This window comes from Notolepis coatsorum (assembly GCF_963971535.1).
Source record: "Notolepis coatsorum genome assembly, chromosome: 10".
Classification (NCBI taxonomy): domain Eukaryota; kingdom Metazoa; phylum Chordata; class Actinopteri; order Aulopiformes; family Paralepididae; genus Notolepis; species Notolepis coatsorum.
The window spans coordinates 131,849,085-131,863,277 of NC_140174.1; the positions used below are offsets into that span (position 1 = coordinate 131,849,085).

At 41.5% G+C, this 14,193-nt stretch overlaps 2 protein-coding genes across 2 annotated transcripts in view; both read left to right on the forward strand.

Annotated features, from left to right (window-relative positions):
• Window positions 1-6,749, forward strand: part of tctn2 (tectonic family member 2) — a 30,023-nt gene extending 23,274 nt beyond the window's left edge. The window contains exons 12-18 of the mRNA XM_084322688.1: window positions 383-475; window positions 1,265-1,382; window positions 1,465-1,568; window positions 2,103-2,253; window positions 2,747-2,890; window positions 4,255-4,343; window positions 6,368-6,749. Of these exons, the coding sequence (XP_084178814.1) occupies window positions 383-475; window positions 1,265-1,382; window positions 1,465-1,568; window positions 2,103-2,253; window positions 2,747-2,890; window positions 4,255-4,343; window positions 6,368-6,489 (821 nt within the window). The 3' untranslated portion in view covers window positions 6,490-6,749. The remainder of the gene's footprint in view (window positions 1-382; window positions 476-1,264; window positions 1,383-1,464; window positions 1,569-2,102; window positions 2,254-2,746; window positions 2,891-4,254; window positions 4,344-6,367) is intronic.
• A 2,028-nt stretch (window positions 6,750-8,777) lies between these two features.
• Window positions 8,778-14,193, forward strand: part of LOC311235189 (V-type proton ATPase 116 kDa subunit a 2-like) — a 42,685-nt gene continuing 37,269 nt past the window's right edge. Inside the window, exons 1-8 of the mRNA XM_084322561.1 lie at window positions 8,778-9,346; window positions 9,731-9,809; window positions 10,213-10,310; window positions 10,813-10,950; window positions 12,326-12,423; window positions 12,529-12,655; window positions 13,443-13,525; window positions 13,838-13,931. Coding sequence (XP_084178687.1) covers window positions 9,230-9,346; window positions 9,731-9,809; window positions 10,213-10,310; window positions 10,813-10,950; window positions 12,326-12,423; window positions 12,529-12,655; window positions 13,443-13,525; window positions 13,838-13,931 — 834 coding nt within the window. The 5' untranslated portion in view covers window positions 8,778-9,229. The remainder of the gene's footprint in view (window positions 9,347-9,730; window positions 9,810-10,212; window positions 10,311-10,812; window positions 10,951-12,325; window positions 12,424-12,528; window positions 12,656-13,442; window positions 13,526-13,837; window positions 13,932-14,193) is intronic.

Below are 14,193 nucleotides of genomic sequence, written 5' to 3' on the forward strand. Positions count from 1 at the left end.
TGATATAATATTATAAAACTATGCATACAAACAAAGTTAACTGAAAATGAACATATGTAACATATATTTATTGTAACGTATAATATAACTGATGGGGCATACAGACCATCATCTGCACCTTTGACTATACTGCCTACTTGCTCATATTCCTATATTCAGAGTTAATACATTTTTTTTACACTGCTTATTTTTATCTGTACTATAATTGTATTGCTTATATTTATGTCTTCTACTATTACCATGCCCATACCTGTACCCCCTCCCCCCATGCTACTATGATGCCTGAATTTCCCCAAGGGGATCAATAAAGGAAAATATTATCTTAACTGGTTCTCTTTCTTTATATCTGAAGTATTGACTGTTTACATTTCTATGACCGCAGGGTATCTGGTTGGAAGGCGTGTTATCGGTGGATTTGTGGACACTGTTGAGAATGGAATCATAGAAAGGACCTCAATCAATCTTTGGAAACCAGGTAATGTTCCTTTTGCCCCACAATATCATGAGGATTTTCTCAATTCTCCAATCACAACCGTTGCTTCCTTTGGACAAACCTTTTTTGTTAGAGGAAAGCAACAGTTGTGAGAAGAAGAGGGCAGGGTTTGAAATGGGTCAGTTGTAACTACAGACTCATTATACAACGCTAACTGAAGATTTAGATTCAGATTCAGACAACTTTATTGATCCCACGTGGGGCAATTAATTTGTAGCTTTGCACAAGTAACAAAACATTTTAACGACAACAGCAACAACAACATTCCATGATATACACAGTCCAGTAAAAAGACAACTAGGTGTATAGGCTACTTAAAGTGACTACTGTTTGAATTTAGAAGTCTGATAGCCGAGGGGATAAAAGATTTAGAGTAACGGTTGGTCTTACTCAAAGGAACATCGTAACGGCGGCCAGAAGGTAACCGCAAAAAACGCTGAAACAGAGCATGGAGAGGTTGGTTACTGATGCTCATCGCCTTCTTGACCACCTGGTCCGCCCAGAGAGAACATAGGTCTCTCTGTTTGACTCCAATTATTTTGGAGCACAATATGTTCTGTAGGCTGTTCTTATCTTTAATAGATAGACCTGAATCTGAGTGTGAATCTGAATCTGTAACTACAGACTCATTATACAACGCTAACTGAAGCTTAATATGGCCTACTGTGTGTTTGAAACACTCATGGAAAGGTATGGTGTTATATGCTGTGTGTATAAACTTATAAATAAATATAGTATAAATAAAGCCCACTCTTGTATTTCTGCCAACAGTGAGTGATGGGCTTTGTTACGCTGCTGAGATGAGGCCTGCTCTGTTTGGAGAGAATGCAACCGCAGGATGTCTCCTGTCTGTCAACCTACAGAACCTGACTCAGTGCAACCTTCTGAGGTGAGTTTATTGTTGTGTAACAGCTCCACCTGTCATCTGTAAAATACAATAATTTTTTTTTTTTTTTGTATCTCTCCCTTAGAGAGACTGTTGCTTCACTCCAGACGGCCCTTGTCACTGCAACACACGTGGCCAGGAGAGGTGACCCAGATTCCCTAAGCATGTCAGACTGGGTGAACATTACCTGTGAGTTCTAACGTGTTAATTGAATGCAAATAATTGCTTCTCAGAATTCCAAAACACATCTCTCTAATTTGATTGGATTTTTTTTCTTTTTGAAACCTTTATTTATACAGGGAAGACAGTTGAGAGCAAGCTCTCTTTTTCAACATCACCCTGATTACAGAATTTGGACATAGAACACACATTGTATATTATACATAGGTACATACATACATACATACATACATACATACATACATACATACATACATACATACATACATACATACATACATACATACATACATACATACATACATACATACATACATACATACAAGCACACATCATGTTAAATAATGAATTGCAGGGAGAAAGAAAATCAAAATGAAAGATAATAATAATAATTGACATAAAGTTAACAGCTAAGAGAAGCATGAACAGTCCGTACATAGCATGTCTTCAATAAGAATACTAAATAATCTAATCGGATTCAGTTATTTAATTTGTTCTCTCCGGTTCCTATACTTTGTCCCACCGACGACGCACACATTCCAGCCGTGACGCCCAATTCCAGCAGCCCTACGGAAGGCACCGGTGGTGGCTCGTGCTTTGGGGTCGCATCGCATCAGCACATCCACGTCAGGAGTATTGTCACGGGCGTGGTGGAGGGGGTGCCTCAGCGGGAGATCCTCAGCCTGGAAGTCAGGTGTGTGGTTGACCGTACAGTGATTTAAACCCCCGATCCATATCAATATATATTCACGTATTTCTTGAAGAGTTTGACCTGTAGATGGATAATATAAAGGTTTCTTAAAGGTGCTATAAATAACATTCAGCCACTAGGTGCATTCCATGTGGGGAAATGGAAAGTAGGGAGGTGATACATTTAATTTCGGACCCGCAACATATATATATATATATATCTTTTTTTGCAATAATTGGAGCAGAGATATTTTTTTTTATAAAAAAGTAATCCAATTCATCCTCCCAGTTGAACTGGTATCAATGGCTTCCAATGCTTCTATAATACAAAACTAGGGGTGAAGGGATTGAAGTAAAATGTAATACACCATGTAATCAAATAGATGATGTTTATAAACCATTATAAGTATAATGTTTTTTTTAGATCTGTAGAGGATTGTAAGTCATTCAAAACCATACGCCTAATCCTCGTCTCTTGTTGTGTGGCTGTGTTGCAGGTACAGTGTGTCCACTTGGAGGTTTGAGTGTGGGGGAGGGGACTCTTCTCCCTGTCTGGACCCAGTGGAGACGCAGTCTTTCCCCATCACCTCCTCCATCACCTTCACTGACATCCCTGTAAACACAGGACCACCCAAAACCAGGTACTCCCTCAAGCAAAAAGTAATTCACAATCAAGACAGCAGTTATGTTTAAAGGAACACGCCAACATTATGGAAAATCCACTTACCGTCTTCAGAGTCAGACAAGAAGATAGATACCCAGTTTCCTCTAGTTGGCCATGGCCAACTAACACATCTCTGTCATACTTTGGGCAACCAACATGTCCTTCCGCGTTTCTCTGATTGGCCAGCGTTGGCCAGCGCTCTCCTTCGTGAATACCAGCCGCTCTACGCTCGTTCCCTACGCCGCGCATGCGCATGAGGCTCCCCCAGGTGCTCGTTTACAGAGCGTACAAATACGCTTGTGTTATGATACAGGAGCTAAATAGGAAGTACTTGAGGTCGTTGTTAAATACGGAGGGATACTAGCTAAGGTGTGGGGGAGTTGGCGTATATAAGTTGATTGCTTTAAAAACGGAGAGAAATGTCGTATTTACGCTGTTTAAAACGGGGTGATGGGCGAAAATCTTTGGTTTTAGGGGTTTGGAGTGTAATGACTAGCGATGAATATTATGTGTTTTAAATATGTTGCGACCGTCGGATTGTTGTTAAAAACGGAGGGATACTAGCTAAGGTGTGGGGGAGTTGGCGTATATAAGTTGATTGCTTTAAAAACTGAGAGAAATGTCGTATTTACGCTGTTTAAAACGGGGTGATGGGCGAAAATCTTTGGTTTTAGCTTAACGATAGCCATGCTAAAACGCTAGCACAACATTAGCACCTAACCTAACAACAAGCTTAACAAGTCAGGCGAGCTTTTTGTGAGACTAAACTCTCCGCTCGGTGGCAAATTGTGTTGATGTCGGTTTTGTTTCATCAATAAATGAGGCAGAATACACAGTGACTATCCTTTTTTGTTTATTGCACTTGTTCCTGCTGCAAATGAAATCCTATGCGAGACATTAAAGATGGCGGCTTTCTGTTTTTGTGGAGAGCCTCCAACGAGTGACGCGTCTCTCTTCTGACCAATCAGTGGTCTGCAGTGTTTCACGTGACTTTTCTGGTTACCGGCGTAGGGGGAAAACGAGTGTAGAGGGCTGGCCGATCGCTGGCCAATCAGAGCAATGCGGAAGGACATGTTGGTTGCCCAAAGTATTCACGCCTCCTGGACTCTAAGCTAGGCTACTGGTCCTGTCCACTTCCATTCATTGTGCTAAGCTAGGCTAACGTGCAACCGCATAGCTTTCTACTGAACGCACAGAGAGAAAGCTGGTGTCTCTCTTCTTGAGACGATGAGCAAATTTCCCATAATGTTGCTGTGTTCCTTTTAAACAAGTCATTTAATTTTCTATCGATTCTGAGAGTGATTATGGTTTGTTCCCTTGTTCTGACCTTCTCTTTTCCAGGTTTCAGATCAACTTCACAGAGTACGACTGTGACAGAAATGATGTGTGCTGGCCGGAGCTGGCCTTTCCCATCACTAGGTATTACACAGGTGAGTCTGTGCTGGCCGTTTTCTCCGTAAATGTGTAATTTTGTTCTTACGAAGCGGCCAAAGTTCATTTCCACAAAACAAGTGTACCTGTTGCCTTTATTATATTGAATCGAACTACCCAATGGTACATTGGACTAATGCACTGCTGGACGCTCACTTTACTTGCTCCTTGCACTGATATCATGGTACTGAAAGTATATGGATAGTAATATGTAGAATATACTGTATCTTGTCGGTATATGTTGTCGGGAGCACCGTGAGTTTTCCTGGTGTCCTGCATTCAAAGAATGTGTGTAATATATACAGTATATATATATAAATAAATGAATATATATATACATTTTTTATATCAAGTGTTTCTAGTGATAGCGAAGATGAGTTGGCGGACCTCTCAGCAGGCCTGGACTGCTAAATGGCCTGCAGACATTTTATTTTTTTGTGCCATGAAACTGCAGTACCTACAACTAAGCAGTTATGTTCATTTGTTTTTTTGCATCTCACACTTAATGTACTTTGACACCTGTAAACTTCATTCGACACCCTGCACAACCACTGATGAACTGAAGTCCACACCTAATTTTCTATTTCCTTTATGTAGGCCTATAGTTATTTATTTAGTTATTTATTATTTAATAAATATCGGTTAAACGTTAGTCCTTGTGTTGTCTCCCTCTTAAAATATATACCTTTGGTTTTATTTTAGGTTTATAACAGTAGATTGTACTAAGCAATTGTTGGCCCATTAGTTTGTGATTCATGTGCACTAAAATTCACCAGAATGCAGGAAACATTAAAAAAAATGTAGTGGTGTCTATTGGTCACTACCGTGTGTCTGTCGCACTGTGTAACTCTGTAAGTTGTTGATGTTGTCTATGCACCATTGTCACAGAGACAAATTCCGGTACATCCTTTATATTTGGCAATTGATGTGTCTCTAAATAGGACTGGACAATGTATCAATATTTGATTTGATTTTGATTTGATTTTGATTTGTCTCGAACATAGTTTCAAGTTTCAAGTTTCTTTAATAGTTGTCATACAGAAGTACAGAATACTTTTATACAAAATGCTTCTTACTGTTACGCTCCAGAGACTGTGCTAGACAAGATAGTATGAAATTAAATAGTATAGCATGTAAAATAGAAGTACAAAAGGTCACAGTGTTCAGTATAGACATATGTACAATGTTCGATGCAGAATAGAAGTAACTGAGTTACCATACAATATACAATATTCTATGCAATGTACTAATATACAATACTATATAGTGCAGAGCAGAAATGGGATGAGGTACAATTTAGGTACAATTTACAGTAAGGTGTACGAGTTGTAGTGCAAATCCTTTACCAATAAATATAAAGTGTAAAGTGTGTTTAGGTGATCTAAAGTGTGTAGAGTGGGTGCTGCAGTGTGTTGTTTGTTTAAGTGAGTGTGTGCGTGGGGGTGTGTGTGCTGTGTGCATTTGATGGTTGTTGCATAGTGTTTATTGTTCGTTGAGCAGCCTGATGGCCTGGGGATAGAAGCTTCTTCTGAGTCTTTCTGTGCTCGCCTTAAGAAACATAAAACAAGTTTAAAAAACAAAAAAGTAAATAGTCAAAGACTATTTCCATACAATAAGTGTTCGAGAAGGAACAGGGGGAAGTAAAAAAAAAAAAATTAACGGATCAAGCCCTGCCCCTTCCTTACAATATTTTACATTATAATTTAATAAAAATAAAAATAATATAACAAATAATGAAAAATAAAATAAAAGTACAGTTTTTTTATATATCCAAATATCCAAATGAGAAAAATCTGTATTAGGCAGTCACATTACTGCTCAAGCTCCTCTCTCTTATGTGTCCATAAGTGCTTGTTTATAGCTATAATACCATGCAGTGCAGTGTGATGAACATCGATTGAATCACATTACGTGATTTTCCATACCTAAGCGGACATTGTAACCTCTATTGATACAGAAAGAGGTTTGTTTTCACCATATCACCTATAATACACATGATTGTGATCTCCTCTCCTCCCCACAGGCGAGCCATATTCCCAGTCACTGGCCAAGGGCCTCATCCTGGTCTTCTTCTTCATTGCTGCCTCCGTTTTGGGGACTCCGTGGAGACAAATAAGACAGGCCTGGCGCAGTGCTTCTCTTTAAACCCCAGGGTCCTCCTGAGAAGGACTGCAGGCAGACAGGAGAGCTATGCAAGTGGATGGATAGTGAGACAATACTGATTGTGATACAGATCAGCACATCTTGCTAAATGCATGGGACATGATGGAAGATTAACTTGAAGATGAACATGACCCTTCCAGTGGAATATTTTATTTATAAGAATGTTTAATTTTTTTAAATACGTTTATGTGGATGTAAATAATTATGTTGTACTTTTCAATAAAAAAAAGGTAAAAAGTCAACGTTATCTGAAAACTTTTTTTTTGCGTCAGTGTCTTCATGGAGGAGATAACACTGGGAACGAGGTTAGTCAGTGTCATTTGGAGTAACGTCTGGGCGGGGCTTCGGCGCTTGTACTCTGTTTGAGGCGGGGCTAAACAAGCCGCATTTCTCGGAGACGCTCTCTGATTGGCCGACGCCTGTTTCTACTGATTGGTTGAGCGAAGCCCCTCTCTGATTGGTTTAGCTCGTCACAACACGCTAATCCCCCCTAATAACCATGCAGGTTAATCAGCAAAGGTTAATAATAATAACCACGCAGATTAATTAGCAATGCTCGCACAATACCTAGGTTAATAATAAGTAGGCAATTGGCACAAGTGTAAATTATACATTCGTCACTCAGTTTTAATAATCGACGAACTTAGCTCAACTTGTTGAGTAGGGGGTATCTGCAGAGCCGCAGAGCCAGGCTGGACGGGTTGGAGGCGGGGCTTCGTGGTCTGGACAAGTATTAGTGGTCTGGACAAGTATTGCGGATGAGGGGGCTCTCTCGCTATGTGTTGGAGTGCGCAATGTGTATGCGTGTGGACTGGAGCACGTGAGAGTATAAAGAGTAAAAAATTTTAAACCCGTCCAATCTTTCGCCGTCGACTAAAGACTCACTACTTCAACCATTATCTAAATAAAAAAAATCTAACCCTTCCCTTCCTGATGGCTTGTCGTACAGAACTTGTAAGTCGCTTTGGATAAAAGCGTCGCTAATCATAAATGTCTAGATGTAACATTACTGTCTATGTACCTATGTAAACGAGACAAAAGTTAAGTTTACTCTATTATTTCGCCTCGACTAAAGACTCACTTCTTCAACCATTATCTGAATAAAAAAAATCTAACCCTAACTAACCTTACTGTCATGCACTTGTCCTAATAAACTAACCTACACTGTAGCACTCAACACTTTATGAACATTGTTACTGAGACGAAAGTTAAGTTTACTCTATTATTACTAGATCTGGTATGTCATAAATGTCTAGATGTAGCAGTACTGTCTATGTACACGTTTACTCTATTATTACTAGATCTAGACCCGCATTTCATTGTATACTTGTATGCCGTGACAATTAAAACTCTTGACTTGACTTGAGATCTGGTATGTCATAAATGTCTAGATGTAACATTACTGTCTATGTACCTATGTAAACGAGACGAAAGTTAAGTTGAAAATGGGGGAAGGTAAGTTGAAAATGGGGGATCTATGTAAACTAGCATGGCTTTGTCATTATTCCAATGTACCCCCCCCCCACCTCCAATGTACAGCCCCACCCCACCTACCCAACCTCCTCCAATGTACAGTTTCTATGTCAAATGTATGTCAGTATTCCAATGTACAGTGTGTGTCCCCCCTACCAAACCCCCCCCCCACCTCCAATGTACAGCCCCACCCCACCTACCCAACCTCCTCCAATGCACAGTTTCTATGTCAAATGTATATACACTCTTTTTCTGGATTTTTTTAGTATCACAAACAGTACTGTATTTGAAAATCTGGTATGTCATAAATGTATAGATGTAGCAGTACTGTCTATCTGTATGTCGTGTGTGTCATATGATGAATTGAAAATGGGGGACCCTGATGGAAACAAGACGAAAGTCTTTCTCAGGTCTGCATCCTCTTAACAATGGACCTGTCTCAAAACCCTGCCCTCTTTTCTTGATCCTCCAATCACAGCTGTCGCTTACCTCTGAAGTCCGAGGTAAGCGACAGCTGTGATTGGAGGATCAAGAAAAGGGGCAGGGTTTGAGATAGGTCTATTGTATGTATTGAGCTGTACTGTACCCATTCTGCAATCTGTTAATACACTTTTCAATCAATCAATCAATCAACGAGACTAAAGTGAAGTTGAAAATGGTGCGCAGTAGTGCAAATACTTGTCCAGACCACTAATACTTGTCCAGACCACGAAGCCCCGCCTCCAACCCGTCCAGCCTGGCTCTGCGGCTCTGCAGATACCCCCTATTGGAGTGAATGGCCAGCGAGAGAAGTGACGTGGAGTCAGTAGCTACCTGTCTGCTAAAATTATGTTGTCTGCAGTGCTAACAACTTGACAACTTTATGAAACGGAATAACAACTCCTAACATTGCAGTTCGGGGTATTATGCGACCGAGCTGCTGCTAGCTTTCGGGTAGTAAGTAAGTAAGTGGGTTAATGATTCGGGCCCACACACGGTATCCGCGTACAACAGTCTATGAAGCAACAACTCTACACACTAGCCGGCTAGCTTAACCCACCGTTAAGAAGAAGCTAGCTACTAACGGTGGCTAAACAGGCTCATCATCAACGTACACCGGACAGCAATACAACAGAAGTCATGGTGGAAAAGGTCGACGACCACTCGTGACTTTCTAGCTATAACAAAAGGCTGAGTTTTAAATGACCAACCTAGCTTCCTAATAATAATATTAGCGCACCACCACCGTCTGAAAGGAAGAGCTGTCAAAATGGGCTCGTTGTTCCGAAGTGAGGAGATGTGTTTGGCCCAGCTGTTCCTCCAGTCTGGGTCGGCGTATGACTGTATCGGCGAACTTGGAGAAATGGGACTTGTGGAATTCAGAGATGTAAGTTACCCGCCGCCAGCGAGGTGTTGCCCCACACAGCAGCTAATAACGTTCAAAAGTTTTTGTTGTTTTTCTTTTACAAGTTGCAAGTTACATCACGCCGTGTAGATCTTTGCAACCTTGTGGAATAACTGCTGCCTGTAATCTCTCAATCTCTCAGTCACTGACTTTCACGTCAGCAGAACAGATTTCCCTGTTTACCTTTGCAGATAGAATAACAAGTAACCTTATATTTCACTGTTTATTAATCATGTATGTGAATAGACTTAAATGTATTCATTGATTTATGACACGTTGTCCTGCATGTTGCTGCTTGGTGTAAAATGATGACTGTTGTATCAGTCAGTCATTGATTATACTCTTGTTTTCCTTCTACCCTTTCAGCTTAATCCCAGTGTCAACTCATTCCAAAGGAAATTTGTCAATGAGATTAAGAAGTGTGAAGAGATGGAGAGAATTCTTGGTAAGGGTACGCTGATCGACAAACCGCAGAAGAGCTCATCCCAAATAGGCCTAATCCTTCTCACAACAACTCGTATCCGAAGAGGAGTAATTGGAGGCCAGTGGCTGGAGATTAACTTCTGGCCCCAAAGATGAGAGAACGCTAATTGTGATGTGCTTCTAGTCCTAAAGATGGAGTAAAGTTTGTGATGGGATTCTTAAAGGAATGCAGGAATTCCTCGTTGAATTGAGCGCAGACGATGGCCCTGTGGGTCTTATTTGTCTGAACTCTGCTTAACTTTTTGCTAATCCTCTGTTGTGTTTTTTTTAATGTTTTAGAACGTTGTATTGTTTTGGTCACTGAGGCACGATTTGTCTTTGTGTTGACGAGACTAAGACGAGAGCTACCCCTGTGTCTTCCACAGGATACCTTCTGAGGGAAATCAAGAAAGCCGACATCCCTCTGCCAGAAGGAGACGTGAACCCGGTCCCTCCTATGCCCAAGCATGTCCTGGTCATAATGGTTGGCAATCCGCATGTCTCTCATTACTGTCAAATAGGGGGGTAACGATTCCACCTCACAACGATTAGATTAGATTACGATTCTTCAGGCAACGATTCAATGCATCATGAAATCTCTTCATTTTACCACGATTCGATTCGATACATTAATTCCCCAAAATATGTTGAATACACAAATGTGGCTGGGGGAACTGATTCACTCAGCATGAATGGACTATAGGTCAATAAAAACAATAAAAAAATAAAATAAAAAATCTTTTTTTAACATTTTCAAATCGATGCAGTTGAATCGTCACATTAGGATGATCGATGCATCGTTACACCCCTATGGTCAAATGTCTTAATTTGTACACTTTTTGTAACCTATATAGTGTAATCCATCATATGTGAATTTCTTTGCCGCTTCTTTGACTCCTTCCTGCCGGCTTTACCCAATAATATATATATTTAATGTCTGCGGTCATCGCTCAGTGTTGTCGTGGTGTCTCTCTGTCCACATGCAGGAGCAGCTGCAGAGGCTGGAGGTGGAGCTGAGCGAGGTCACCAGGAACAAGGAGAAGCTGCAGAAGAATCTCCTGGAGCTGACGGAGTACACACACATGCTGCGCATCACGCGTAACTTTGTGCACCGAAACGCTGAGGTTAGCGCTTGTGATGTGTTGTGCTACTCTTTTTTTTGTATCTACTTTTTTCTCCCATTTTCTATTTTTCTCCCATCCCAATTTCGTATTGTCCAATTCTACCCTCCCCTGTCTCGAACGCTGTTAGGCCATGCCTCCCACAAGCCGGCTGCAATGTGGACTAAGCCTTACATCACGTGTCCTCTCCGGTACTCGAGGAGGCAGCAGTCGCATCTTTTCACCTGTACAGCGCGATCTCTCAGCGGCGAGGGTCTGCGTGGGAGGGACACGCCGCCCTCGTTGCTTCTTGATTCTGCTGCGCAGGCGCACCAACCGACCTGTAGGAGTCGCTGTCCACAACGTCCGATCCCCACCCACCAGCTTCCCACCCCCTAATACTGCCAATTGTATTAGTATGAACGACGAGCCAAGCTGGTAGCAATGCAGAGAGCTGGGCTCGAACCCAGCATCTCCTGCATTAGTGGCGAGCGCCTTGCCCACTGCGCCACTTAGCCGTCTTGATGTTTTACGGTCTGAAGTGGGAAGCTGGAAGTGAGGAACGTGTCGTCTCTCCAACCTAAGTGCGCTTAGAGCTACAAAGTTGTGAAAAACATGGATGCTCACTACATTTTTTTTTAGTGTTTTTAGTGCAGTTTTTTTTCGTACAATTTGTCTTGCATGAACCACAACTCACAAAGACTGTTTACAACGACATATTATTGCTAATATAATTACAAATGTACAGCTATTGACAACATTAACGTTTTTTTATACGATGTGAGTGACCATCAAATGGCGCTGAGCCAGGCAGGGGTTGAGAAATCATACAGATATTTTATTTGTCCTAGTAGGAAGTCAGAATTTCCACCTCCTGTGTTATAATCGAATCCAGCCATAAACACCCCAGCTGGGTCCTCAGCATAATCGACTGGTTTTACGGGCTCCATATGAGAGGCCTAGGCCAGGATCACCTGACAGCGTCTTCCTAATGACTTGTTTACTAGGGGTGTAAAGGTACACAAAAACGGATTTTCGGTACAGTGGAGGTTAAGTTTGGCTTTCGATGTTCCACTCAGGGGTGATGTAGTGTGTGCAGTAACGAATTGTACTTGTAGTAGGGCTGTCAACGAATATTCTATATTGAAATTAATAATCGACGTGTAATTTTTTTTAATAATAATTATATTTGATTGTGGGGAAAAAACAGCCCCCGGTGGCGGTGGGTGGTCATTAGACATACCGTTGTATTTGTTCGGTACACACTGAAACGGTTCGGTACGACTACGTGTACCTTTACACCCCTACTGTTTACCTACTTAAACCAGCACGGCAAGGCTTTCTGTGTGTTGGAAAGGGTGTGGTAATGATGGAGATGTGATGGGACCGTGTCTTACAGCGTGAGCCCTTACAGGTGCAGTACGAGGAGTTTCCTTTCTTGGAGAAGGACGCCATGATGGATTATAACAGCATGCAGCGGCTTGGTGCCAAGTTGGGGTGAGGGACTACATTGTGCAAAGCTGTAGGAGCATCATGACTGTGTGATGATGACGATAGGATTCAGTTGTTGTTTCTTACTACCTTTTTGTTTATTTCCCCCAGATTTATCTCGGGGCTGATCCAGAGGGTGAAGATAGAGGCCTTTGAGAGGATGCTCTGGAGAGTGTGTAAAGGCTACACCATCCTGAGCTACTCGGAGGTCGACGAGTATCTAGATGACCCCGATACGGTAGGTTCCTCTTCAACCAGGTTCCTCTTCAACCAATCAAAATGTAATCATCTTTGCTTCTCTGCGTTGATCGTATTCACGCACGGCGGGTCATTTTGCTCTCTGGGGCTCCTTTCCAACCTATTCCCACAAGGAATCCCAACCTGAGCATAGCATAAGAGCAAAATTGGCCGCAACAATAGCAGTGTCTGAGTTAGAATGAACAATACAAGGCGACATGTCTTGCTTAATTCATAGTGTTCTCAGGACGTGTTTTGCCACAGTATATGGCACAATACCACAGCTCATTGGCCACGGTTGTCATTTAATCAACCTGCTAGTTGATTACAATCACCTGCTGTTTGTGACCGAATACTATGAATAATGGTACCTGCACAGTTTGACTACCGAGTTGTGTGTGTTTTACTGTTTACTTTAAAAAAAAAATTACAATCTAATGCACTGAAACAAAGTTATGTGATATTGTTTGGTTAAACTGTGACCTTGTTCAATAGTCAATCAATATTTGATCTTTACATTTTGCTGGTCCAGAACTGTTAGTAGTATATTAGTAGTAAATAAAACTAATTTGGGTAAAGGATCAATATTGAAATATTAGTTTTATTTCATACTACTAACTGTTCTGGACCAGCAAAATGTACCCATATCTCTGGAAAATGACTTACTATGTTGTTTAATGTCAGCCTCCCTATTCATTGTGAGTGGATCAGTTCCAGAAAGTGTTGACTGTCTCACCACCTAAACACACATGTTCCCATGACCACTTCCTGTTGTCTTCTGTATGTAGGGCGAGCCCACTAAGAGTGTCGTGTTTCTCATCTCTTACTGGGGAGAGCAAATTGGACAGAAAGTGAAGAAGATCTGTGACTGGTAATAAAAATTAACTAATAGATAAGCTACTTCATCCTCAAGTTTGAGCCTTTCTACACCATTGAATATTTACATATATTTTAAAGAGGCATTCTGCAGATTTTCTAACTAGAATCTATTTCATCACCGATTGTTCTGGTCTGAGAAGGACATGAGATACTAGGTCATAAAACATGCCTATGTGTTTTATGGATGAGTATCACATGTCCTCACACAAAGGGATAATGACAATCGGATAATTTTTTTTTGCAAAATTACCCTTTTAATAGGGCTGCCGTCTCACCGCACAGTTGTACCCCTTTTTGTCCCCAGCCACCGCTGTCACTTGTACCCCTATCCCAATAGCAACGAGGAGAGGACCGACGTCGTGGAGGGACTCAAGACGCGCATCCAGGACCTGCACATGGTAGGCTTTCTTCATTTGTTTCCTTGACATCAGACTGCATTTATATAGCAGCTTTTATCCAAAGCGCTTTACAACGTATGCCTCACATTCACCCATTCACTTACACACTAACACACCGACGGCGGAGGCGACCATGCAAGGTGCCGATCTGGTCATCGGGAGCAGTTAGTGGTTAAGTGTCTTGCTCCCGACACGCTGCCGGGAGGAGCCGGAATCGAACTGTAAACCTTCTGATTTACCAGACGACTGCTCTACCTCCTGA